At 38.2% G+C, this 25,199-nt stretch overlaps 4 protein-coding genes across 4 annotated transcripts; 2 read left to right on the top strand and 2 right to left on the bottom strand.

The window, feature by feature from the left end:
- Positions 1-1,872: 1,872 nt before the first annotated feature.
- Positions 1,873-20,420, top strand: LOC108103898 (chondroitin sulfate glucuronyltransferase). The gene is made up of 6 exons (XM_017209642.2): positions 1,873-2,727; positions 14,206-14,862; positions 17,266-17,421; positions 17,479-18,081; positions 18,140-18,635; positions 18,702-20,420. Exons 1-6 carry the CDS (start codon positions 2,506-2,508, stop codon positions 19,037-19,039), a joined length of 2,472 nt encoding a protein of 823 aa, XP_017065131.1. The 5' UTR covers positions 1,873-2,505; the 3' UTR covers positions 19,040-20,420.
- LOC108103902 (soma ferritin) lies at positions 6,486-7,290 on the top strand. The gene is made up of 2 exons (XM_017209645.1): positions 6,486-6,752; positions 6,809-7,290. Exons 1-2 carry the CDS (start codon positions 6,618-6,620, stop codon positions 7,232-7,234), a joined length of 561 nt encoding a protein of 186 aa, XP_017065134.1. The 5' UTR covers positions 6,486-6,617; the 3' UTR covers positions 7,235-7,290.
- On the bottom strand, positions 20,332-21,772 carry LOC108103901 (probable alpha-aspartyl dipeptidase). The gene is made up of 3 exons (XM_017209644.1): positions 21,300-21,772; positions 20,665-21,225; positions 20,332-20,524 (listed from the first exon to the last, which is right to left on the bottom strand). Exons 1-3 carry the CDS (start codon positions 21,398-21,400, stop codon positions 20,464-20,466), a joined length of 723 nt encoding a protein of 240 aa, XP_017065133.1. The 5' UTR covers positions 21,401-21,772; the 3' UTR covers positions 20,332-20,463.
- A 249-nt stretch (positions 21,773-22,021) lies between these two features.
- LOC108103900 (dual specificity mitogen-activated protein kinase kinase 6) lies at positions 22,022-24,967 on the bottom strand. The gene is made up of 5 exons (XM_017209643.1): positions 24,563-24,967; positions 24,097-24,487; positions 23,883-24,015; positions 23,617-23,819; positions 22,022-22,993 (listed from the first exon to the last, which is right to left on the bottom strand). The coding sequence occupies exons 1-5, from the start codon at positions 24,619-24,621 to the stop codon at positions 22,775-22,777; spliced, it is 1,005 nt and encodes a 334-aa protein (XP_017065132.1). The 5' UTR covers positions 24,622-24,967; the 3' UTR covers positions 22,022-22,774.
- Between the last annotated feature and the right edge of the window lie 232 nt (positions 24,968-25,199).

The following is a 25,199-nucleotide window of genomic DNA, read 5'->3' as shown; positions in this document are numbered from 1 at the left end:
AAGCATACCTATATTAACTTTGTCTTAAGTTATATTTATAAAATAAGAGAAGAATTTAGTTATTAATTCCGTAGAACGAGATACAAGTAATCTGCTAAAGTCAACCAGTGACGCGGCCTTTTCTAATGAGTTGCCATTAACTGGGAAAGATTTTTATACTTTAAGGGACTTTTTTATAAGTACCTTGTAAACATTTTATATATATGATCAAAGCTCGGTTTCACCAAGCCAGCAATTAATTACCAAGCTAGCTGATCTGTGAAAATAGCATTTTAGTTTAATTTGTATGGCTAAATTATCCAATTAAGTTTTTTTTTGGTTATCAAGTTTAAAGTGGCCATAAAAACTATTATACCAAAGTAAATTTTGAACCAAAAATATAAAATTAAATCAATAAAACGTTTATAAAAACTACTCATTTACTTACTAGGTATCCACTCAGCTGCATCCACCAACCAAGTGCAACTTTTGGCAGCTTTGATCACCGATGAGTGAGTGGAGTGGGCGGTCTGAAGAGTGGCTGCTGCTGTGCCGTGCTGTTGCTGCTAAGATGTTGTTGCGGTGCTGTGATGTTGCTGTTGTGCAGTTGCTGATGTGTCTGATGCCGCTGCTGTGCTGTTGCCGCTGCTGCTGCTGCTGCCGTTGACCCATTTTAGACCAACTCCGCGGCAGACGCGTTGCATTGCCAAATGCCGATCATCGCAGACGCGCATCGTCGTTACTTGGGCCACCAAGTCCAAGCGGTCCATCATTTGTGGTCGCTGGCAAAGTGAAAACAATGGCAAACAACTTTTACAATGTCAGCGTCTGTGGAGCTAAAGAAAAGTGACAGTGGAGCGAGCAATTAAAAATGGTTTTACGCGCCGAAAGAGACGCACAAAAAGGTAAACACTGCCCCTGTTAAAGGTGCTGTTGTGCAGGGGCATAGTACAGTAAACATGCGCTAAACTAAGCATATAAACAATCTCCTTTTGTTCGTATAAAAATAACGAGTTTTAAATCTCCATAAATTAGACTTAAAACAGGATACGAATTTAAAAAGTTTCTCCAATATTTGTCACTCTTCTTTAAGCTTAATCAAGTTTACCTCAAGATTTAATATCCGGATAAAAGTTATTGGCCATTGGAAACAATCGAATGATGTGCGTTGGCAAGACTCTCATTGTTGTTTTAGCCTCCTTGGAAACAAATTCGTCGTTCTCTCCAAATATGAATACTTTCTTTCCAATCCTCCTGCAGTAAATCGTTTCACCGATAGTAAATAGATCTTTTCTTTTCAGTTTGAAGTCACTCTACTGGAAAATTATGTTGGATGGCACTGGAAGTCCTCATTCCCGTTAATGTATATATGTACGTACATATGTATGTATTTATGTTCCCCAAAAATATTTTCCATATTGCAATCAAACGCAAACCCTTAAAAGCTCCATTGTCGTAAAGTTGAATAATTAGTATGAAATATCCATTATATAATGCAGCTATATTTCTTACCGGCGTTTTTTTAAATAAAACCGGGCAACCAATTTGTTCGAATCAAAATTTTCTTCTTCTATCTTTTAAAGATGGCGAAGTTTACGATGACTGATATCGATGGATAAAAGTTTGCTGATAGTAGAGGTATTCTTGCAAATGATATTTAACTTTTAAAAACCTATAAGCATTTAAAACCACTATGGCTTAATATTAATTACACTTTAAGTAAGTTTTAAGCTATATGATATATTGATAAAACAATTATGGCTAAATAGATATAAACAAACCCAAAGCTTAATAAAAAATATTCGATAATAAACCTATGCAGCATGCGGTCTCTCTAATGGCATAGATCGATAGAAAACATCGAATACTGCTATCGATACTTGAAACGACTAATAATCGATCTGCTTCCACCACTGGCGGTCACACCAGCTTGTTTACTTTGCGCGCAGCGGAAAACCGGGCCGAAGCCACACGCTCGAATTTTTTTTATTATTTTTTTGTCGCCCCTCTTGCCGCCGCTATTTGCCGCAAATTGGTGTAAATATAACAAAAAAGCGATCGAACGAAAGCGCGCGATTTTTTAGTGTGTGAAAATGTATCGAAAATGAAAGAAGCGAAGAAGGCGCAAAGAGAGCTGCTGAAGAAGTGCGTGCCGAAAAAAAGAGAGCGGTGAAAAGTGCCAAAAATAAAATAAAAAACAAAAAAACACAAAGGCTGAAGGAGAAAGGTGAACGAAAGAAGGAGAACGACGAACGAAGAGAGAGAGCGAAAGCAATAGCAACAAGTGGCCAAAGATGTGCAAATGACAAATTGGTCAAAACTCCTGTTTCCCTCGCTATCTCGCTTTCTCTCACACACTCCCACTAGCACACTCTCCCTTGCACACGTACACGCACATCCTCGTCATTTGCCATCTCCGTCACACGCGGTGGGAACAGGAACAGTCGACGGTCAAGTTCAAGTGAGAACGGGAACGGAAACGGAAAATAGGGAAGCGGAAAAGGCAAAGGAATAGGAATAGGAAACATGCGGAGACCCGTTACAACTTTAAATCGGAATCATTACTTTGTCATCGGCTTTGTCCTGGGCCTCCTCCTTAGCTACTACTTTCCTCAGGGTATTTGGAAGCTAGTGCAGCAGGAGGAGTGTCCCCAGGAGGCCGAAGAGAATCTGATGATCGAGCGATTCGGGCAGGAGTTCGAGCCCCATTTGAACCTCATCAATAAGCCGCTGGCGGCCAAAAAGCCGGTAAGTCAACTGTTCCCAGTATTTAATCATGTAAATGTAGAATAGGGGTATTAACTCATGTAGGTCCTAAAGGCAAATCAATCCCATTTAAAGATGCTGTAAAGAACTTGTTAATTTCTTTAAGTTATAAGTTAGAAAATGTATAAAATAAATTGTTTTTAAGGAGCTACCAATAATATTTAGAAAATTCATATTTCTAACCATTTTAAATTGTAAATTGTATATAATTTAATGGAATTTTTAATATGCCTTTATATTACTTTTTCACTACATAAAATATGTAAAATATTAATTCGCATGAGACAAGGATAAGTTAATTTTTTCATCATAGACGCTTTTTTATTAAACAACTGTCACAACTTTATTGAATTGCAGATGCAGATGCAGATACATCCTGCTTCATATTCGGTAATATCTTACCATATCTATTACCATATCCGCATGAAAACCTATCTAATAGTATAGTATTAAAATTCTGTGATACATTTAGAAAAATCTTAGAAAGTTTTAGCTGGTTTTTTTGACATGATTTACTGAAAGAAGTTCGATTTTTTGCTATATTTTAGCCTCAAGTTTGCTTTGTTTTAAAAATTGAAATTAGAAACTTAGGCACTTGCGCCTAGGTAAAGGGCTTAATGAATAGAAAAATCGGAACATGAATCTATTAAATCCAATATCACAAAACGCCGAACCGCTTCGATTTGCGGCGCCACCTCCGCTTTCTGTGAAATTTTAGCCAAAAAATGCAAATAATTAGTCGTCGGCGGCATCGGGCACATGGCTCATAATAATATATATATATATATAAATATATATATATCAAGCATCGGCCATCGGACAGTGTTGATAAGGCTTTATTGACCTTCTTGCTTATCACCGTAACGCCACACTCGGCTACCCTAAGTTTGTACGATCGCAGGATTGATTAATGCTGAACATCTTAAGAGATTTTTACATATTCTCAAAGTCCCAGTAACTATATAAATATGTAATCTGTAAACTTTATCTTAAATCTATATAAGGCAGCGAAAATGCCAAGATCTTGCCATCTTAAACAGATGTCACATCTCTTAACTTCCTTGACAAACACGTGTGCCTCATAATGAGACTTCTAATTTCCAGGGAGACCTCTTAATCAACAAGTCATACAGTTTTCGAGCGAGTACTGTAATTATCACCGAACATTTGCTTCACATATTGTTTTTAAAGTATTTCCGTGAGTGCAATGACCCATCACAGAGAGTCTATATAGAATCGAAAACCCTGTTAACCAGTGTCTCAAATTGTTCTTTGATTTTCAACCAATTTATATATAGTTGTTGGCTTATCGATGAACTCGCACACAAGCTCAAATTTCCACTCTTTGATTTATTTTCCTTTTTTTTTTGCAAAGCTGAACTTCTAACGTGACTTGTGGAAAGTTCTTAAATTTCCTTTTGCCTAACTTAATTTTCTATTACTTGTTTTCTTCAGATTTGATTTCACAGTTTTGAATGCACTGGGAAGGAGTGTAAATTCCAGACGATCGGGTGCTCGTAAATTGAATTTAAATAAATAAACGCATTGAAAAATTATGACCCGCAGCAAAAGTGAATAAAATGTTAACTGATCCACCGTCCGTATGTATTGTGAATTCTCCCTATGTTGGTACGCCCGCCGATCGAAAGCAATTTATTGAATTAAACAATGTGCGCGAAAAAACACGTGATTTTTTCAAATAGTCGAAATGGCGATATACACTTTGCGTGGTTTAGGTATTATTAAATGGATTTAAAGTAAACTTGCAAAGGAAAGATTATGTTCTATGTTTATAACTGCAATTAGGAGACAGCCCAAAGATTCGAAATGTTATTTTCTATATAAGTTAAAAACATATAATAATTTTTGAACTTGATGATTATACTGTCTAAGGTTGCTATCTTAAAAATCCAAGTACTCTATGATAGACCAAAAGATATCAGTTCCAAAAACATTCCATTCTGATTCTGAACATCTCATAAGCAAAGTTACAAAAACTTCACATTTTTAAGTACCAACTTCTTAAATATTTTCTATAAATTATGCATTCCCTAGAAACTTCATAATAAACTCCATAAACCTCTTAAAAGAGCATAAGTCCCGGCAACATTTCAAATCGATTAAATATTTTCTTATGGCGTACGCTTTTTTCGACCTCATGTTCAGCAAATTATGTTGATTTATTTTTTTGGATATCATATGCTTACGTTTGCTTTTTGTTTAACACGTCGGATATACCACATACATATATATATATATATAAAAAATATTTTTTGTTACGCCGCAACTTAATATAATGTTAATAATTTGTTGCACGTTTTTATGACACCGCAAACTGGATTGTTGCCATTATTTTGGAGATGATGTAAAAGTGTCGTTGAGGTTGTCTGACACGTCGTCCGAGTTTGAACTTTGATGGGTTTACGGGAGAGGAATTTCAAATTTGACAGAGTTCTGAAGGGAATTTCTATTTTATTGAAAGAAAATATATATAATTCGTGGCTTTTTAGTGATTTTTTAACACTTTTAATCTTCCCATTGATAAAACAAGATCATATATTTAAAGTTAACCTAAAACCATAAATAAATTTGAGCTTCCTTCAGAATTTCCAGTTGATAACTTCAACTTTTTGGATAAGATTAATAAGTTTGTTCACAGCGACTAAACCAGTTCCATAATTAACTAAAAATGTTAATTGTCTCTCTAAGCATTTCAAACATTGCTGAATGGCTTGTCTAAGCTGTTGATTTTATTGAGTGATTTAGTTAGTTATTACTTAGTTAAGGTTTAATAATCTTAGGTAACCATGCAGCCGAAAGACTGAAATTCTATATATTATTTTTGAACCCCTGTCAATAAATTGTTTCTTTTTTTTGTTCAGTTCAACGATGATTTGCATAACTCTTATGAGTTTTTTTTAATATTCGTTTCGGTTTTTTGTGTGTCGGTAAAAAGTGCTCACTTATATCTTTATTATTGCCTTTTTTATGGGGCGCACATGGCTCAAGAGTCACCATTTCTTTGTTGGTCTTTTAATGTGCGTAATGAGTGGATGTTTGTGCGGGAAAATGGTTAGGTTTGGTCACTCCGATGGTCATAGATAATGTCTTTAAACTCAAGCTTGAGGGGTTTTCAGAATGTTAATACCCTAAACCTCTATGAAAAGGGGGAAAAACTAAGCTTAGCTTTTTGCTTATTTGATTCTCAAGTCAACATATTTTAAGATTAAGTTACTATTTAACATTTTATAAGGCTTAAAGTTATAATTTCCTATATTTGTTTTAAAGATTTTTGACCTCAACTTGTTTACCCTTTGAAAGGGTATAACAAGATTATACAAAACTCGGACAAAAGTCGTCTTCCATTCACTTAATAAAAGACAATAACTACGTTTACTTAGTGTGTCCGTGTTCGTGTGTACTTGTTGAAGTTAAAGCAAACATATCTGGACACAGATATATATATATATATATATATATGTAATACCTATGTCTGTGGCATATATGCCAACGAGTCGAGTGCGATTGTGTACACACTATTGCTAAGTGGAAGTTAAGTGAAATCAGAGCCGGCAGCACTTTGAACTCCAACCCACTGAGTTTTCTTTCTTTTCGTTTTGGCCAGCATTGGTTCAGCGGTTCACCAAGTTTAGATCACGATGAGATCGATTGATGGTGAACTGGAGATCAATGGACGTACGTACGGACTTGAAGGGGCCGTCTCCGATCTCTCGACACCTGTCCAAACCGACCCAGTTGGCATTCAGACATATTGTTTGTGTTTTGGCTTTCAATTCAAATTCTGTGGGTTTCTAAATTTTACAAAAAAAATCAAAAAAGTTTTTTAAGGAAAAGAAAGGGGGTGGAAAGACATGGGGCTGTGCTTCCGCAACATTAAGCGCCACATGTGCATGTTGATGCGTCAGAACTTTGCCAAAAGTTGCGAAAGCAAGCTGAATGACCAGATCAACATGGAGCTGAAGGCATGCCACCAGTACTTGGCCATGGTGAGCAATCCTGGTTATGAGGATAAATTCACAGTTTTCCTTATAAATCCCCTTAGGCCTTTCATTTCGATCGTTCGGATATTAGTTCCCCGGGATTACATGGATTCTTTCTCAAGTCCAGTGCCGAGGAGCGTGAGCATGCTGAGAAGATCATGAAGTACATGAACAAGCGGGGTGGTCTCATAATTTTGAGCAGTGTACCAGAACCACTGCCCTGTTGGAAGAACAGTTTGGATGCCCTAAAACAGGCATTGAAAATGGAACTGGAGGTCAATCAGCATCTGCTGGACTTACATGCTCTAGCTGGTAAGGAATCGGATCCGAATCTCTGTGACTTTATAGAGGCGAACTTCCTGCAAGAGCAGGTTGATGGCCAGAAGATTCTGGCGGATTATATTTGTCAATTGGAGAAAGCACAGAGCGATGTGGGTTACTATCTGTTTGACAAGTACATGGGTTCGGGCATGCATGCACCAAAGTGAAACTGGAAGAATTCGTATTGCCATGTGAATATTGAATAAAGATTCGTAGCCCCCAAGCAGCCCAAAGAAGTAAGATCGTATTTCTGGCCGATCAATGGGTTCTTATATGGTTGGCACTTATCAGCGCTGGCTGGCGTAGCACTAGCTCTATAAATATAACCGCTTATCGGCTCCAAAAGTTGCGCAAGTTTCTAATTGAAAACGAAACCGAATCCGAAAAAAAAAACTATAGCAGCTAAATCCGATCCGATAACCGATTTGCGTTCAGCTTTCTGCTATAAGTTTGGGCAAACAAATAAATCTGAGAGGAGCTTGGAGCTATATAGCTGTTCAGTCACTCAATCATGACTCAACTTCTATATGAATCTCAAGATATGATAATCTTGAATCTATATAGATAAAAAGTAAAAACAAGTATGACATAGAGTACAGAGTTTGATTCAGGGTTTATATAACTTAAGCTTGATAATAATGAAAAAGTTCGTCTAAATGATAAGCATTTGTGACGTATTAATAGGTTATCTATATAGATGAAGATCCTGATTGTCAGCAAGACAATATACTCTTGAATCTATATAGATAAGGCTTGAAAGAAGAACTCAGAAAGCCTAACTAACTGGTTTCCTCTTTTTAAGGTTTATTTTTTATAAACAGAAACAAAGATTTAATAATAATTAAGTAGATTTCTTCAAGTGCTTCTTAATAAACATAATTTAAATCTCATTTATGATATTATCATTAACACAGATTTAATTCTCCCTCATCTAATCCCCGAAGTCATTCATAATTAACCGAAACAGCTGGATGTGTGTGATCGGTCCGTTTCTATGGGAGTTTTATAAGGGGCATGAACCATTTGCCACTGAAAACTAACTCACCCAGATCATTCAGATTGTACAGATCGTTCAGATCGTCGTGAATGGTAACATCTTGGCTGGGCTTAATTGAAAAGCGCGTCGCATTTCCGGTCTGAAGTCTGAGGTTCGAGGCATCTATACGGACGGCAGACTGTACACAGTGGCTATACACATATGCGGCCCCAATAAATTGTCATATGTATATGGACCCATGGACTAGACGACAATTTTACATTATATATGTATATAGATGTAGTAATCCTCCCCCGCGGGCGTTAGAAAAACTCGGTGTCTGGTCGACGGCGCACTTGTCCCAATTAAGATTTCTGTCCAATCCAATACAATTTGCAGCTGCACAGCAGCTCTATGGGATATGTAAAAAAGAAAGAAGAGGGAAAGATAAACCTAGAGCCGAGATTGCCAGCTGCCTATATATGCTATATATATATATACCTGATCCGTAGGCCAAATGGATGGGCTCTAAGGTGTCGTATCTGCTAAGATGGGTATTGAAATCCTGAAATTTGTCAAGATAAATCAGATTTTGAGATTGGAACTCAGTCTGTCTTATCAATATAAGTTTAGTTAGCTAGTTTCTTAAGGTAATATACATATTTAGTTCTTAGTCTTATAAAGATCAATCAAAGTAGGACAACATCCAAATGTTATATGACATGGCCAGTAAAATGATTTATCGAATCTTAAATAAGTTCATTTTGAGCTATAAAACTCCGAACGTGTAATTAGAAACCACTTGCGATTCAACTCATAATTAAATCAATTAACCAGGGCTAACCCATAGCTGATACGTTAATTTAAATAATTGATTTTAAATGCTGTTCATTGACGTCTTTAACGAAGCGATTTAAGATGAGATTTGAGGGCTAAAGAACAAGCCAGGCAAGTCAAACTTTTAAGGAGATCCATGAAAGAAGTAAAGCTATCATATTAATGAATGAGTTAATGAGTCTAAAGTGCTCTTATAATATCAATCAATAAGTTTAAAACACGAAAAAAAACTTTAAAAATTCATAAGCTTAAAGAACTTGTAATCCCTGGAAAAGAGTTTCCTTCTTAACTCCCATTTCCTAAGCCCATTTTAAATATTTACCCAGCATTAAATCCTGATCCAGATGTGAGCCAATTTCTGGCTCATTACACTTGGCTTAAAAAGGCAAACACACCTTAAGTAGTCGGCCATATAAAATAATTCACCCTCTGGGCTATCTGGCGATTTATTACACCCAATGCCGACGACGACAACGACAACGACGACGACAAGGGCCATATAATCACTGTAAACATTTTATCGCGTCCTAAGTTCAAGTTTAACCCAAACCCCTGACTCATCAAGCCCAAAATTTTAAAACTAATATTTGCCCAAATAGCCAAGTAATATTCATGTTTCTGCAATATTTTCACAAGGGTTAAGCATTGTTTAGCCAGGCGATTGAATGGGCTTCTCTGTTAAGAGAAACCTCAAGAAGGTGCCATATATTTCAATCAAATTGAATTTTCACAGCTTGTAAATATTCTAATTTAAGATTTATGAGCAGGGAAAAAGTGTAAATTATTTGGGAGTTACAAGCTATAAATTTCATTAGAAAAGTTATGGCTTATGTATTGGTTAATTTAAGTAGAAAATTGATTTATTTTGAAGTTTTTAAGGGCAGAACAATGAATTATATTCTTCCCAATCCAATCTCTTAAAGTTTGTCCTACTTAATCGTATCACCTGCTGCTAATATATATCTATAGTTCTGGCTTGGTTTAACCATAATTGTCATGGCGCTATTTTTTATTTATCTGACGAAAGAAGTTGCCTTTGCCACCGCCTTGCCACCGACGAGTAAACAAACAAGCAACAACAAATCCCTATCTTTGTGTGTGTTTAATTAAATTCTTTTTTCGAATCAAAATCAAAATGAAAATGAAAATGAAAATGAGAATGAAAACTGAAATTAGAAATGGCTTTTGTGCCCATTTGCAGTTGGCATGGTGACGTCGTCTTAGCCATATCTACTGATAACAGTCCAATCGATAAGGCCTGTGGTTAGCTTTGCCTTTTCTTCTTCAATAAATTCTCCTCTTAACTCCTTGGCTCACTTCCGTTTGTTGTCATATTACGTCACAAGGTTGTTGGGAGTGTGTTTTTTTTTTCTTTTTCTTTTCTTTTCTTTTCTTTGGTTTCTTTGGTCTTTATGGTGGTTATCATATAACTAGGGTTGCTTCCACGTGCCACACGTAGAAGATTTCCTCAAACGGTGGCGGAAATTTATCCGCTGGCAGGGAAAATTTATTAGCCCCGATCGTTAATGTATGGTTTATGTGGAATTTGGATCAAAGATGCGAACTCATTGTTCAGGTGAACAAACCTTTTAGTGAATCACATTGCTAGCCCCTGGCACGGCCTTGTTGCCGAATTGTTAAAAGCGGACAAGTTTTTGGGGAACTGCTGTATACAGTCAGGGTACAGTGATCATTGGATAATGAGATATATTTTAGATTGTTAAGGATAATAAGGTTCTTGATGTGACAAGGTTTTCTGATATATAACCATACTATAAACTATATTTTTCTAATATTAACAAAGACATATAAAAACAATATCTTAAATCTAAAAACAGTACTCAATAAACTATATTCTCTGCAGAAAATAATACAATTTAAAACACAAATATCATAAAAAATAACATACTTTTTGTTTATTTTCATTACTATTTAAATTTTCCCTATAAAAATATCCCCATTTCTTACCTCACAGCAACCACTGTTTTGGCTGTTGATTTCTTGAAACTAAAAAAAAGGAAAAGAAGGGGAAAAAAGAACATTTATTCATTGAATTTCCCATGCATCATTCATATTTAGAAAAGCATTTTTATTTACCCAAAAACGCTACAAAATATCCAAGCGAGCAAACACAAATCTCGAGAGCCATCTCAGCCAAAATGGATGTTGTTTTTTTTTCGGTGTTATTTTTACCCGTGGTTTATCTTTCGCCGATATTTACACATTTGATGATTGGCAAATGTGCGTGTGCGTTCAATTTGGTTGCTATATATATATATATATATATATCTGGGTTATACCTGTAGTATTGGCACAAGGTTAAATCTTGAACCAAGCCACCGTGGATCAGCGGATCAAGCGGAGACCCCAGCCTGGTAATTAAAGCGCCACATGGACCCATTAAGTGGTCAACAATTGCATACGAAACGATACGAGTTACCCGCCACGGCACTGCAATGCACTCACTGCCTGCAATTCAATTAAATCCAAATTGAAATTGAAATTGAAATTGGTTTTCTCGATCGCCGCTAACGCGACTTTGATTGCCTTTCAACAGAGAGGGAAAATGGGGATTGTAAACTGAAAAGAATCATTTTTTAAAAGTAATTATAAATGTTTAAAACTGAATTAGAAGTTAAAAACATATTTTAAACATTTATTTGTGAATTTTAAAACTTATATTTTATGTTTTAAGTTCATATAAGGGTTATATAATGTTTAAATAATATAAAATAATATTTAAAAAAATATTTTTAAGCTTTAAAAATGATAATTAAATGTAATAAAAGTTAGAAATCAATTTACTTACTCAATATCTACATTTCTTAGTTAGCTTTTACTTAATATCCCCACTTATTTAGTTCAAGTTTAGGCAAATAAACTGCAAGTGTTAATCCAATTTTTTCTCTGTGCCTTTTGCTAATATTATATATATTTATTAAGCTGATCACTGCTAATTGTTGCCGCATACAAGTTATGTTATTTGCTCATCGAGGTAGCAACTATTGGCGACACTCCACCCTCCATCTCCACTTGGCGGGTTTCCACCTCCAGATTTGCTAACCACTTGAGATCTATGTGGATTCAAGGACAAAGCCAAAAATCATCACAAATTATAACATACGAGTACTATATTTTCCAATGCGTCAGAAGACTTTGGCTAATTTTATTTAACAAAAATTTGTATACTCTTACTGCTGAAATGGAAATCTTTCCTACTTTGTTATCCCTTTTTAATAATAAGATTTTTGATAGCTAAAAATATGTTTAAAAAATCAATTTCAGAAGTTCTTTAAATTGTATGTTCCATAGTTTATCCTCTCTAAATATGTACTATATATTTCTTAAGATCCCAGCAAAGTATCGTAATACCTCCTGATATCATAGGGTACTCTATAAAAACATGAAGTAATACCAATCGAAACTGACCCTGGCCACTTGGGCTGCTTTACGATGCCATATAAACACGGCAGCAAACAGCTTGTTTGCCGTTATTAAAAATCTATTAAGAATCATTTTTAATTAGCCATAATTCCTGTAAACTGCACAGCACCCCGTCAACATTTGCCTGGACAACACAAAATATATATTTTTATATAAGAAGAAAAAAACACAGCGGGATGGTCCAAAGTGCTTGCACAACCTGGCTGTTGTTTGTACAACGTACTTGGACGAAAATCAAGATGGAGTTAGTGGATAGGGAAGAGAAGGAGGAGGAGTGACCTCCATGCACGCATCTTTTTGGGTCATTAGTGGGTTAAGATAGTCACTACATAAATTGCCTAGCCACTTTTTAAGCAGACATGCAAATTTGAAAGGCAGTCTAAACACCCACTTAAAAGCTGTTTACCTTTTTTTTATTTCTTTTAAATTGACTTGCACAGTGAGTCACATAAGTTAAGGCAAGGCTAAAATTGAAATTCTAAAGAATTTTGACTAAACAAAGGAATTCCCCTAAAATTTCTTTTAAATTCCAAACGAAAAGCAGAAAAACTATAAAAAGACTTGCAGCCGTAAATTTAGTTTATAGCTAGTTTATGGAAGTCAATACTTTAAAAACATTTAAGTTTTGTACAAACAACATTTATCAAATAAATTAAGCTGAACATTTCATAGACATTTTATGAGGTTAAAAGATTTTAAGTAAAAGTATTAAGTAAGATAAATGATTTCTTAAAAAGTCAGCAAAGAAGATTCTACTTTCCTAGAGATACCAACTAGGCAGAAAAACCTTTTTAATTTAAATAAAAATGAGAAAAAAATAAGCATTTAAAACTATTAAGTAATGACTAAAGTCACATGCTGCTCCTAAGACATAATAAATAATAATAAATATTCCATTTGACGTCCCCCGCGAATCTAGTTGTCAACTTAGAAAATCACATGGTATTAACTCCATGACCTGACATTATCATCGTTCTTAGGCATTCTCAGAAACGCAATCGCTTTAAATTACTTTTGTTTTTTAGCAAAGTCATAACTAAAAAAAAGTTGGTGGATAAAATTGTTAGCAATTTTTCGATGGGAATTCCTCGTCAACGTGCCAAAAAAAAAAAAACCTCATCTAATCGTAAAAATAAGAATTAAAACTTACCCTCAAGTGGGCAAGGAAAAATGGAACCACTTGAGAGAGTCAGTTTACGAGGCATTCGGTCGTCTTGAGTGCTTAAGCGTGAAGGGGAAAAAAGATGTAATTGGCCAGATATATAAGACCCTTAACGCACTTTTTATTGGCTTGAGTGCATGTCAGCGGCTAAAAATAGCCAGGTGAATGGAGATAATGTTACTCATCTGACTGGGAAATACTGTAGAACATTTGAACCCATAACTTACTTAGAATATTTTCATGGAACTACCTTCGTGTATAACCATTACGGGTTAGAAAAATGTCTGATTTATAGGGTATATATATTATTCTTTTAAAAACAAATCAGCTTTTCGAACAAAGTCACGTACTTCGTTTGGTCTTTTTAGTACCCAAAGATACAATTTTTCCCCTCTGCACGCAGATCGATCTACTTAGATATCATGAATTTATTGGCCCTTAATCATTGGAGATGTTTTCAAGATCAGTTCTTGGGTTTCTTATAAACGAATAGTTGAATGTGGAGTGAGTCAGCTTCCGGGAAATGAGGAACTTGATGATCTTAAGAGGGGATTTTTTCTAATTACAAATTTATAACCGAAAGATTTCAGGGAAATAATGCAATTTATAGAACTTAAAGCCTTTGAAAGGTGCATTCTACTTACTTTTTATAACTGGTTATAGTTCAATTTTTAATACAATTTCGAATTCTAAACAAATTTTCCCTTTCCTCTTTACAGGTTAAAAATGTCATACGGCCGCGCTACTACTCCTCGGAACTGGGGATCCGCGAGAAGCTCTTCATCGGGGTAATGACCTCCCAGGAGCACATCAACACCTTTGCCACGGCCTTCAACCGCACCACCGCCCACCTGGTCAACAAGATCAAGTTTTTCATTTATGCCGATAGCGTGAAGACCAACTACAAGTTGAAGAACATTGTGGGCTTTACGGATACGCGGGAGAGCCGAAGACCTTTCCATGTGGTCAAGTATATAGCAGACAATTATCTGGATGAGTACGATTACTTCCTGTTAGTTCCGGACACCGTCTATGTGGATGCCAGGAAGTTGGTGAAGCTGCTCTACCACATGAGCATCACCTTCGATCTTTATATGGGTGGGGCTCGGATTGGTTTGGATCCTCCGGGTGGCAGTGCCTCTGTAGATGGTCAATCGAATGAGCCGGCGGGAAATGAAGAGGATGCTCCGGGGGCCAGTGATCGCAACTATTGCTCCCTGGAGGCGGGCATCCTGCTCAGCAGTAGTGTCATCCGCAAGATGCGGAACAATCTGGAACGCTGCGTCCGGATTGGTAGCACCAATGATCATAGTGTCAACATTGGAAGGTGCGTCAAGTATGCGAGTCGGGTGGCCGGTTGCCAGGAAAGCTTTCAGGTAAGTTTAACTCTAGTCGTGGACAGAAAGAAGCGGCTAGTTACAGTGGCTGTCAAAGTGATAAGTGGCTTTAAAACTGGGAATATTTTCATGGAGCTCGAACTTAATTTAATATTTTTGCTGAGGCGCTGATTTAGGAACTTATAATTAAATATAAAAAAAGCATACACTTAGGACAAGACAGCAATAAAAAGTTTAGACAAAACAGAGACAATTTATTCTCGAATCTCTCGCACATTCGAGACTTCAATTAATTTGCCGGCTGCCTTTTATGATTTCTCAGTTTTTTGTCTGTCGTGAAATTTAATAAAACAATTTTCTATTGTCCGATATAGTATAATAATTGCTGTCTACTAAAAAGAACTTTGGTTTTTGCTAAAAAACTAAACAAACACTGAAAAACTGACCCTGAAAAGGCAAAGAAAATACAAAAAAAAAAGAGTCAAGCGCCAGCAAGAAGCAAAAGTACTTTTAAGACAGTGGCGTGAGGTATATTCTTTTAACAAGGGATTCTTAGGTTATTGTTGGAAATTACTTCCGTAAAAAGAGGACATTCAAAAAGAAGTAAAAGACTTTACCCTCTCTTAATGTCCCCCCATTGTACGCCTCTGTCCAAGAACAAACACACTCGCAGCGCCAAAAGCAGATGAGCAACCAAATTCAGAGCAAGACCAGAATCGCTCGGTTCATGGACAGCACATAGCAGTTTATTTAATTTCCAAGTAGCAACAAAAGAATTTCTTTGCTGTTGATTAAGTGTGCGTAGAGGGGGGCGTGGCAATGGGCGTGAATGCTGTGAAATGTTAACTTTACGTCGTGACAGTTTGAGAGCAACAGCTTGAAGTCTCCAGATGATAATTAAAGTTTCTAATTTTTGGTTTTAGATTTAAAAGAGGTTTTCTCGAAAGTTATTTAAGATATTTAGTTTATTTTATCATATAGATTTATGTGATAAAATAAGACTTCTAGTTTTCTAAGATTATTTTAGAAACTAGAAGTTAAAAGTGATTACCATAAGTTAGCTTCGAATGATCTCTACCCTCTTGATTTGCCAGGAACACACTGTACTTCCTCTATTCCCATTCAGATCACAGGTGGGTGTGTCTTACTCATTATCATTTCTGATTATTGCTCTATTTATATGAACACAAAGTTTAGTTTCGCATAAACAGTCGAACAGTCGAAGAATCGTCGAGTAAATGGAACTGTTTTTCCGTTGAGATGTTAGTTTCGTGTTCGTTTGATTTCGATTGGTTTGTTTGGATTTCGGTTTATTTATGCGGTGAGGCAGCATGGAATGATTTATGTCCTATGTGTGGTCTCTGTCTATGCATATCAACATTCAGTTCGTGGTAAATATCATAGCAACGAAGTCATCTATGTTTTTGGCTAAAATCATTGGTTTATAGAGGTTCTTTTATGTAGGCTTTTTAAGGGATTTTTCCTTGTTTTTTGGATATTGTGGCCTTTTTAATAAAAACTATTTATTAAATAACTTTTATATATTTTATAAAATCTTTTCAGCAGTTAAGAAAATCAAAAGATCAATTACTGATACATTAACCACCTGTATTATTAGTTATCTTTTCTATCGATAGTTTTTATAGTTTCTTTTTCGATCCATTGGCAGTAATTTTTAACATCTATGATATGTTTTCTTCATGCTTTCACTTTTAAGGGCTGAATATAGGATTAAGTGTCAATATTTATGAACTTACAGCCACCTTATGTTCAGTTTTATATGTTTTAACAACTTTCAATCGATAGAATCGTTCAATTTTGCAATTAATCGATAGTATTCATAACAAATCCTCCAAAGATATCTTCCATTAATTGTAGAAAACAATACTTAATGCTTTTATTTCCACTGCATCTGTTTAAACAAAAGAAAAACACAAGAGATATGCAAGTGTGTTTGCCGCGGAGTGTTTTCGTTTAATTAACTGGCCTAAAGAGTTTGCTTAACGGCGTCTTCAAAAGCTGCAATTCGCTTGGGGAATTGATTAATGTGCGCGAGGGGGCCAATTAAAACAAAAAGAAAAATACTCCAAATGGGGAAATAATGCCAGAGAATATGAAGAGGGCCCAAAGATATGGGCAAATCCGCAATCGAATGGACGATCTTTGTTTCATTAGCGCGACATTGTTAATTTAATTATTATGCTCGTTCTGGCAGTTTGTGGTTGGTTTTCCTTCTTTTCTGCATTTTTATGGATCGTAAAAGGGATCGCTTGATGTGCCAGCATGTGGCAGGCATTGCAGCCGTGGGATACCCAGACCGACTTCCCTTCCACGGAATCGAGTCGAGCATTGGCCCTGAACTTGACCTTGACCATGGCTACAACTACAAACTCCAACTCCAACTCCATCAATATTTATCTTTATCTTTATTGCCTTTTGCAGGGCATGCGGCAGTATAGCTATGCTCTGGATGCGCAAGGCCGTCATCATCGCGACTTCAGCGAACTGGCCAAGGAGGAGGCCTTTCGCAATGCCAGCACCGTGTATCCCGTCCAGTCGCCGGAGGACTTTTATCGCCTGCACGCCTACTACTCCAAGGTGAGAAAGAAATTACAATTCGATGTTCACAAATAAACCTTAAAACTCATTAATCAGCACCACCTCGAGAAGGTACAGGAGCGGGGCTATGCGCTGGAACAGAAGTCTTACCGCATTGCCAACGGGAGCATATCAAATAAGATCCTAGAGATTCGATGGCCACTGGGCGTGCCGCCACCCAGCGCGCCGGAGACGCGTCACGACATCCTTACGTGGCAGCTGCTAAATGGGACGCACAGTTTCCTGCCGAACGGCAATGCCGAGCATGCGGTGGCACCGCTTTCACGGATCGAGGCCATGGACTTTGCCAAGGTCCTGGAGATAGCACTGCAGTATGCCGCCCTCAAGCATCCACGTCTGAGTTACCATAGTCTGCATAGTGCGTACCGAAAGTTTGATGCCACGCGGGGCATGGACTACCAGCTGCACCTCAGTTTACAGGAAGGATCGGGCAGAAGTAGACGGCTTGTGGTCAAGAGCTTTGAGGTTGTGAAGCCATTGGGTCGTGTGGAAGTTGTTCCATCGCCATATGTGACGGAGAGTACAAGGATTGCCATGTTGGTGCCCGCTTTTGAGCATCAGGTCCCGGATGCCCTTCAGTTTGTGGAACAATACGAGCGGATTTGCATGCAAAACCAGGACAATACCTTCCTGCTGCTGGTGAGATTGAATAGTTATCCAATTTAAAAGCCCGTATAAATCCTATTTCTTCCCACAGATCTTTATGTACCGCTTGGACTCGCCCAGCAAGGGTGACGAGGATCCCTTTAAGGGACTGAAAACGTTGGCCCTGGACCTGTCTTCCAAATACAAGACGGATGGCTCACGGATCGCCTGGGTGTCCATCCGACTGCCGGAACAGCTAAGCGAACCGGTGGGTGCGCAGGATTGGCTGCTACATGCCTCTATGTACGGACCGAGGCAGCTGCTCAGCTTGGTAGTGGCGGATTTGGCGTTGCCCAAGCTGGGCTTAGAATCCCTGGTGCTTTTGGCTACCCCGGGAATGGTGTTTAAGGCTGACTTCCTTAACCGCGTGCGCATGAACACGATACAGGGCTTTCAGGTTTATGCGCCGATTGGCTTTCAGATGTATCCATGTCGCTGGGCGCAGTTCTGCCGGGAGTGCGACACCTGCGATGTCAGTCAGAGTAGTGGCTACTTCGACCGTCACAACCACGATGTGATCGCGTTTTACAGTCGGGATTATGTGCAAGGTAAGTAGATCACTTTCAAGTTAGTTTAAGTCTAGTTACTCACTTTATTCCTTAATACCTTTCTAGCTCGCAAGCTGTTACATCCCCAAGGACTGCCGATCATCCGCAGTGATCTGGACATCGACCAGTTGCTGCTGCAGACCGGCGAAGAGACGCGACCACCGGGAGTGGAAAGCATCCTGGATATGTTTGTGGCGGCGCAGCACTCGGTGCACATTCTGCGCGGCGTGGAGCCGAATTTACGTTTCGGTCAGGATGTACGGAATCATCTGGCACGCGGAGGTACCCTGCCAGAGAGTCAACCCGAGCACTGTGGCCGAGAGCAGTGCATCCATTTGGCGTCACGGAAACAGATCGGCGATGCCATCATACGCTTCGAGGACAAAAGTATTCTGCATAAATAGCAGGGAACCTGAAGGCTCCACTTTTCCAGCTCCTGCGCTCCTGCCTGTAATATCATCAGTTCCTTTTAAAGACATAGTTCCATGTTGATCGCACTGAGATCTTATATAGGAATATATGACAAACTCTTATACTCGCATCCAAGGCTTAAATTCAAACCCAATTAGAACGAAATTTGTAAGATGTTGGGACTTTGCTGGTGCCCCAAAGTATAAGACCTGTATAGCGGACCTATCTCAATCCCAAAACTTAGTGTTTAGGCCTAGGCAATTATTCCCGTTGTTGCTTGCTTTAAAGTGAAACTTTTTAATGCTCAAAAAAAAGAAAAACAAGTGAAAAAAAATGGTAGATAGCAATTAGTTTCTAGTTAACTAAACTAGTTATTAGCTACCAAAAAAAAAAAAAAAAAAAATCAACAAATGTAGGACAAATGTAGGACAGTTGTTCGAGCCATTCAACCAGACATTCGATTTTCGCATGTAAATACTTAGCATACGCCCCCACATATATCTCTAATTGACGACGATACGTAGGTTATTAAGCCAGGCACCATTGCACCATTGACTCCTATTTAAATGACTAGTTAAGCTAAGTGTTATACTACTACGAACTAAGTTAAAACAAACGATGTGGCTGTATGATGAAAACACTACAAGATGCCGCCTTGCCTCAAAGTGTTGCAATCCCTATATGTGAATGGGCTCTCTCAAAAAACGGTGTGCCAAAAAAAAAAAGAAGGAATAATTATACAAAATAACTGGTCTAAATTAGGGAGTGCTTGCTTGTACTTTGTTCCTCTTTTAAAAACTAAAATTAAATTGTAAACTAAACTAAATATCGGCTAAGGGGAAATCTAAATAATTGCTCTCAAAAACAAAAACAAAACTATTGATAAGATAATGCCAGGGTTTTCCCTTGTTTTCAATATGATAACCACATCATCCCATTGTAAATAAAAGTAGAATTATTGTTAAGTGCTTGCCAAATTCCTTTAGCCGATATCTACTGTAAGCCTGTCCTTTGTCTGTTATATTTTTTGGCCACATTTTGCCAGCACGCATCAGTTTTAGCATCGAATAAGAAGTCTGCCAGTCAAACTCTTATCATTATGATTACGAAAGGCAAATCCGATTAATTTATTACAAAATTTATTAGTTATATGTATGTACGTACACTCGCCAGGAGTAATCCTCCATCCTCCTCCTCCTCCTCCTCCTCCTTCTGCCCCTTGTCCCACAAACAAAAGCCTACTTTTTTTATACATTTAGTCATAGTGTAAAATTACCAATATCTGTACTGTTTACGTGTAGGAATTGTTGTTATTGCAGAATAATACAAATTGTGTATGTATGTGCATATGTACAATAAATTTAAATGTTTAAATGTTTCTTTTTTGTTCAACTCAATCGCTGTGATTGTGGTTTAGTTATTTCTTCAGCAGGAAGCTGAGATCCGCCTGGGGAGCTAGCTCTTCAGCGCCGCCATCACTGGAAAATAAATATTTATTGTATATTAAATATTGTAATAACTTTAAGCATTCATGTTTTGTAATTCACGATGTTATCTTAGTATAAGTAGCTCATGGAATCCCTATCCCTATACCAAAAAAAAAAAAACATATACTTACGACTTAAAAAGCTTGGCATTGCGATCGCCCAGGAGGGTGGCCTTCTCCCCCTGAACCCGAACACTGGTGCCCTCTCGAAGACCCAGAACGGGCAGCCCATGGTAGGCCACAAACTCCTCGATACGCTCATCCCGCGTCTCACCCTTGTGCTGGCTGCCCAACTCCGGATCCAGATAATGCGGATTGATGTTGAAGGGAACCAGAGCCAAGGCCTCAAAACTCGGTGGATAGGCCACCGGCATGTCGTTGGTGGTGTGAATGGATCTAGTGGCCACATTTGTGCCTGCACTGCTGCCTACATAGGGTAATCCACGCTGGAGCACCAATTCCCTGATCGGATCGAGGAGCTGCATCTCGTAGAGAGTGCGCAGCAGGACGAAGGTATTGCCACCACCCACAAAGATGGCTTGGGCCTCTTTTAGGGCCTTCTCGCGATCCGGTTTCGTGTGCAATCCCTCGACATTGTATCCCCACGGCTTCAGGGCGTCTCGGACGGTGGCAGTGTACTTGTCGTGATCCCGCAGAGCGTAGGGCACAAAGAGCACCGTCTTCACATTGGCACTGCAATGGAAAATGAGGTATAATAATGGGAAATATTTTTAAACTTTATATTGAACTAGATTCCAAATAGTTACCTTTTGAAGAGATCCTCCAGTTGGCCGCGCGCGTGCTCCAAATACCCATGGCCGTGCAAGCGCGACGAGGAGAGCAGCAAAAGGTTCCGTGCACTGGCCATTTCTGTGGCAATCTAATCGTGGGATTGGAACGTTCACCCAGCCGGGCAGATTAGCAGAGTTTTATGACCCACCGCTAGGGATGGGTCCCACAAATATCGAAGTAAATGCCTCCAAACAAAGCTTATCAAGAAAGCGAAAGCAGGGAGGTAGGTGAAATTCTTTCATAAAGGGTACTAACATTTAGAATATTAGATTCCCAAAGGAAAAATATTAACAGTTTTCAGGTTGCTTTACATTGATTTTTAAGTTTGTTGGATTTCTTTTCTTTTTCAAATCTATAACACATTCCTTTATCGTTTTTGAACATGCTTATATAGGGGAATTTCCCCTTTCTCCACGTCACTTCACTGCTGAAAAGTGCACAAAGGCATCTGAATAGCTATCGATGTTGCATATATATCAAGCGATATATCACGTCCAAGGGATGGATTGCATTCAATGCAATTCGAATGATATCGCGGGTATAATTTGAAATTTGATACTGCCAAAATGATTAAAGAAAAGTTTGTAAAGAATTTTCTGCTTTCGCTATTTTAAAAGTTAAAAAACTAAAACCATTTCCATTGATCTCAGTTTTCACACACATCATTTATAGATTTTCCAAAGAAATTTCAACATTATTTAGCTATTTCACGTAATATATATTTGTTAAACAATTATAATTACAATTACTCTTTCTGTTCGGCTATTTTGGTGTTCAAAATGTTTACAATTTATCAATTAAGTTTAGTACGTTTTTACATTCATTGTTTGCTTGCTTTTGTTTCTGTTTCTGTTTCTGTTCTTGTTTTGTTTTGTTTCGTTAACTAAGCTATTATTTTTTAAAAATATATATTAAAATGGTATTATTATTATTATTATATTTTTTAAGACAGCGCAGCATCGCCAGCTGGGAGGCACGGTTCGGTTATCCATTTTGTATTCTTTTACTTTTCCTTTCGTTTTGTTTTTGAGCGTTGCAAGGCGAAGTTTTGCATTTATTGCATGTTGCATGTTGCAGATTGCAGGTTGCTAGTAACGGTTATGTTGCTGTTTAGCTTTTCTTTTCACTTAAATTAATAATTATGCAGTTTTCATTTTGTTGAATCTTTAGATTAGCTGATTGCTGTTGGTTTTCCGTGGGCTTCATTCATCTCATCTTTATGTATATATATATGTATATTTTGTTTTTGTTTTGCTGGCACGCAGACGGACATACACACACACACACACAGCCACACATACACACGCACAGACACACACACACACAACATGTACGAAATGCATGCTAGAAGAAGACGGCGGCAATTTTTACACGGGCACGGGCACGGCTTAAGGAGGGTTAAGGAGGCGCCATGGGTTAACCATTAACCTGCTACCACCCGGCCATTAACCTACTGCGCCGGCTGATTATCGGGCAGGTCCAGTATCCTGGCCACGAACTCCGAAATGTCCGTATTGCGCTGCAGATGCTCCACGATGAAGCTGTGCTTGAGCAACTGCTCATAGTTGGGCCGCGCCATGTACTCCTTCTGAAGGCTGACGGCAATGAAGTCCTCGAACTCCGGCGAGAATGTACCCGCCGCCAGACGCGGCGGATCGTCTTCAACCACCTTAAAGAAGATAAAACAAATGGGTAATTAAATATTCACACAAAAGCTAAGTATGTTTTACATATATCTATTAATAAGCTTCAACCTTTATATGACATTTCTGAGTATAGATTCCCTTATAAAGTTGTGGAAGCCCATTGGGTTTTACCCTATATTATACTTCATTTCCATACTTTGTTGTCTTATGAACACAACAGCTTCAAATAGGAATTACCAACATCTTTAATTGGTACATTTAATTAAGATCGGTAATAAGTTACTTGTGACTTAGTTATGTAATGAAAGTTGGTTTCTAACGTAATTAGTATAACAATAAGTAGATTTGTGGGTACAAGCTTTTGCTTGACAGAGGTTTAATTGGATTTAACTTATTATGCATATTTGGTATTATGGCTTATTGCTTAGTCGTACTTATCGAATTGGAAGATTTCTACGAATACAAACTATTTCATTGAATGTTCTTGAAATCTCGTAGGATTAGAAATTCAATTAAATATAGGACTCCTTCCTTATTTGGCTTTTTACCCAAAACATATAAATTCTGATTTTGAAATCTATTGTCAGGTTAACCAAAGGAAAATGAGGTTCTAAAGATGTTATTTTATCCAAATTCCAACACTCACCTGTCGCAGCTGCTCGAATGGCGTTCGCCAGTTGTCGTACGGGTAACGGCCGGTGGCCATTTCGATCATGCTGATTCCCAGCGACCAAACATCCGATCGAATATCGTATTGCGCCGGATTACCTTGGGGATCGATACGCTCTGGTGCCATGTACGGCTTGCAACCAGCATCAATCGTCTTGGCAACGGAGTCAACAAGGTAACCTAAAAGTCAGGTGAAGATTAGCAGAAATGTAAAGACAAAAAATAGAAACTATAGATGCCTACCTGAGATGCCAAAGTCACAGATCTTGACCTGGCCAGCCCGATTGATCAGTATGTTTGAGGGCTTGACGTCCCGATGAATGACTTTCAGCTGGGCGTGCAGATAGTGCAGCGCACTGACCACGCTCATGGCAATCTGTATATACATATATATATATATATAAAAGCTGATTCCTAGATAAGATTAGCCCCGCCCCCATAATCTTCCCCAGCTGACCTTGCCCAGCACACTCTCCTCCATTCGCAGATCGTGGCGGAAGACCTTCGGATAGAACTTGTCCAAACTGGTGCTCATCACCTCCATGCAGATCCAGACATCGCCTTCCCGATACATAGCACCATAGAAGTGGACCGTATAGGGGCAATCGCTGGACCTCATCGATATGTCCAGATCCATAACAAGGCGGTGCTGTTCGCGAATATTTACGGTCATGGGTATACGTTTTACGGCCAATACCGTATCGGTTTGCCGATGTCGCATCTTCTCCACAATGCCATAGGCGCCGCGGCCCAGATCACAAATCTTCTCCAGACTATCTGCATCGATGTCGAAGGTCTGTTCACCAATTTGGATGGTGGCCCGTGAGTCCAGATTGCGTGGCGGGACTCTAAAGATACATTGGTAAGTTTTTAGAAGAGATCAATAAGCATTTCTGTTGGAGATTTTGACCAAATAGTCTTACATGGCTGGCTCTGCCTCCTTGGCAATGGTAATTGGTGGCAACTTGGGGCGACGGTTCATTTTGGAAAATCTTTTCAATATCCTATATTCTATATGTTTTTGTCTATATCGTCCTCGTCGACTTTCTCCGGCAATTTTCTGGCGGATTCGATTCGGCAAAAAGTTCTGCAAAAAAACCTGGCAGATCGGATGTGGATGCGGCTATTTTTATGCTTTGGGTCGGTGATTTTGGGATCTCAGATCGGTTTTGGATCGTGTGGCCCGGTTTTTTTTGCCGCCCAACCTTTTCGCTTTTGCCTTTGCCTTCCTGTCCGCACTTTTCGCACTGTTTGCCGATCGCCTTTTTCGCTTCTCGTTTTTCTCGCTTTTCCACTAGTGCTGGTCAATCATCGATATTGCTATCGATTATCTGCCCTTCGACTGTGACGATATACCTAGCTTAATAGCAAAAGGTCAAGCCTTTCTTATCTATTTATAACTAAAAATATCGATATTATATGGTTTCTTTAACTATGACTAAAATTAAATAACTAAAATAAATTGATTCGATGGGAAAATCCATAATATCGATTGGTTATTATCAACCGGTATTGATAGTATCGATTGTGTATGGGTTGCAAACTTACATCCTTTTCATT

Source organism: Drosophila eugracilis, unplaced genomic scaffold (assembly GCF_018153835.1).
Source record: "Drosophila eugracilis isolate 14026-0451.02 unplaced genomic scaffold, ASM1815383v1 contig_408, whole genome shotgun sequence".
Lineage (NCBI taxonomy): Eukaryota > Metazoa > Arthropoda > Insecta > Diptera > Drosophilidae > Drosophila > Drosophila eugracilis.
The sequence above is the reverse complement of the archived record's forward strand: the minus strand, read 5'-3'. Positions and strand labels throughout refer to the sequence as shown.

Coding starts and splice junctions, on each gene's coding strand:
- LOC108103898 (XM_017209642.2), top strand. CDS start 2,506: ATGCGGAGACCCGTTACAACTTTAAATCGGAATCATTACTTTGTCATC. Junction 14,863..17,265: donor GTTGCCAGGAAAGCTTTCAG/GTAAGTTTAACT, acceptor TGCCTTTTGCAG/GGCATGCGGCAGTATAGCTA. Junction 18,082..18,139: donor ACAATACCTTCCTGCTGCTG/GTGAGATTGAAT, acceptor TTCTTCCCACAG/ATCTTTATGTACCGCTTGGA.
- LOC108103900 (XM_017209643.1), bottom strand. CDS start 24,621: ATGAACCGTCGCCCCAAGTTGCCACCAATTACCATTGCCAAGGAGGCA. Junction 24,016..24,096: donor AGGAGAGTGTGCTGGGCAAG/GTCAGCTGGGGA, acceptor ATGTATATACAG/ATTGCCATGAGCGTGGTCAG. Junction 23,820..23,882: donor CTGTGACTTTGGCATCTCAG/GTAGGCATCTAT, acceptor CCTGACTTTTAG/GTTACCTTGTTGACTCCGTT.
- LOC108103901 (XM_017209644.1), bottom strand. CDS start 21,400: ATGGCCAGTGCACGGAACCTTTTGCTGCTCTCCTCGTCGCGCTTGCAC. Junction 21,226..21,299: donor CTGGAGGATCTCTTCAAAAG/GTAACTATTTGG, acceptor TTTCCATTGCAG/TGCCAATGTGAAGACGGTGC. Junction 20,525..20,664: donor AATGCCAAGCTTTTTAAGTC/GTAAGTATATGT, acceptor TTTATTTTCCAG/TGATGGCGGCGCTGAAGAGC.
- LOC108103902 (XM_017209645.1), top strand. CDS start 6,618: ATGGGGCTGTGCTTCCGCAACATTAAGCGCCACATGTGCATGTTGATG. Junction 6,753..6,808: donor GCCACCAGTACTTGGCCATG/GTGAGCAATCCT, acceptor AAATCCCCTTAG/GCCTTTCATTTCGATCGTTC.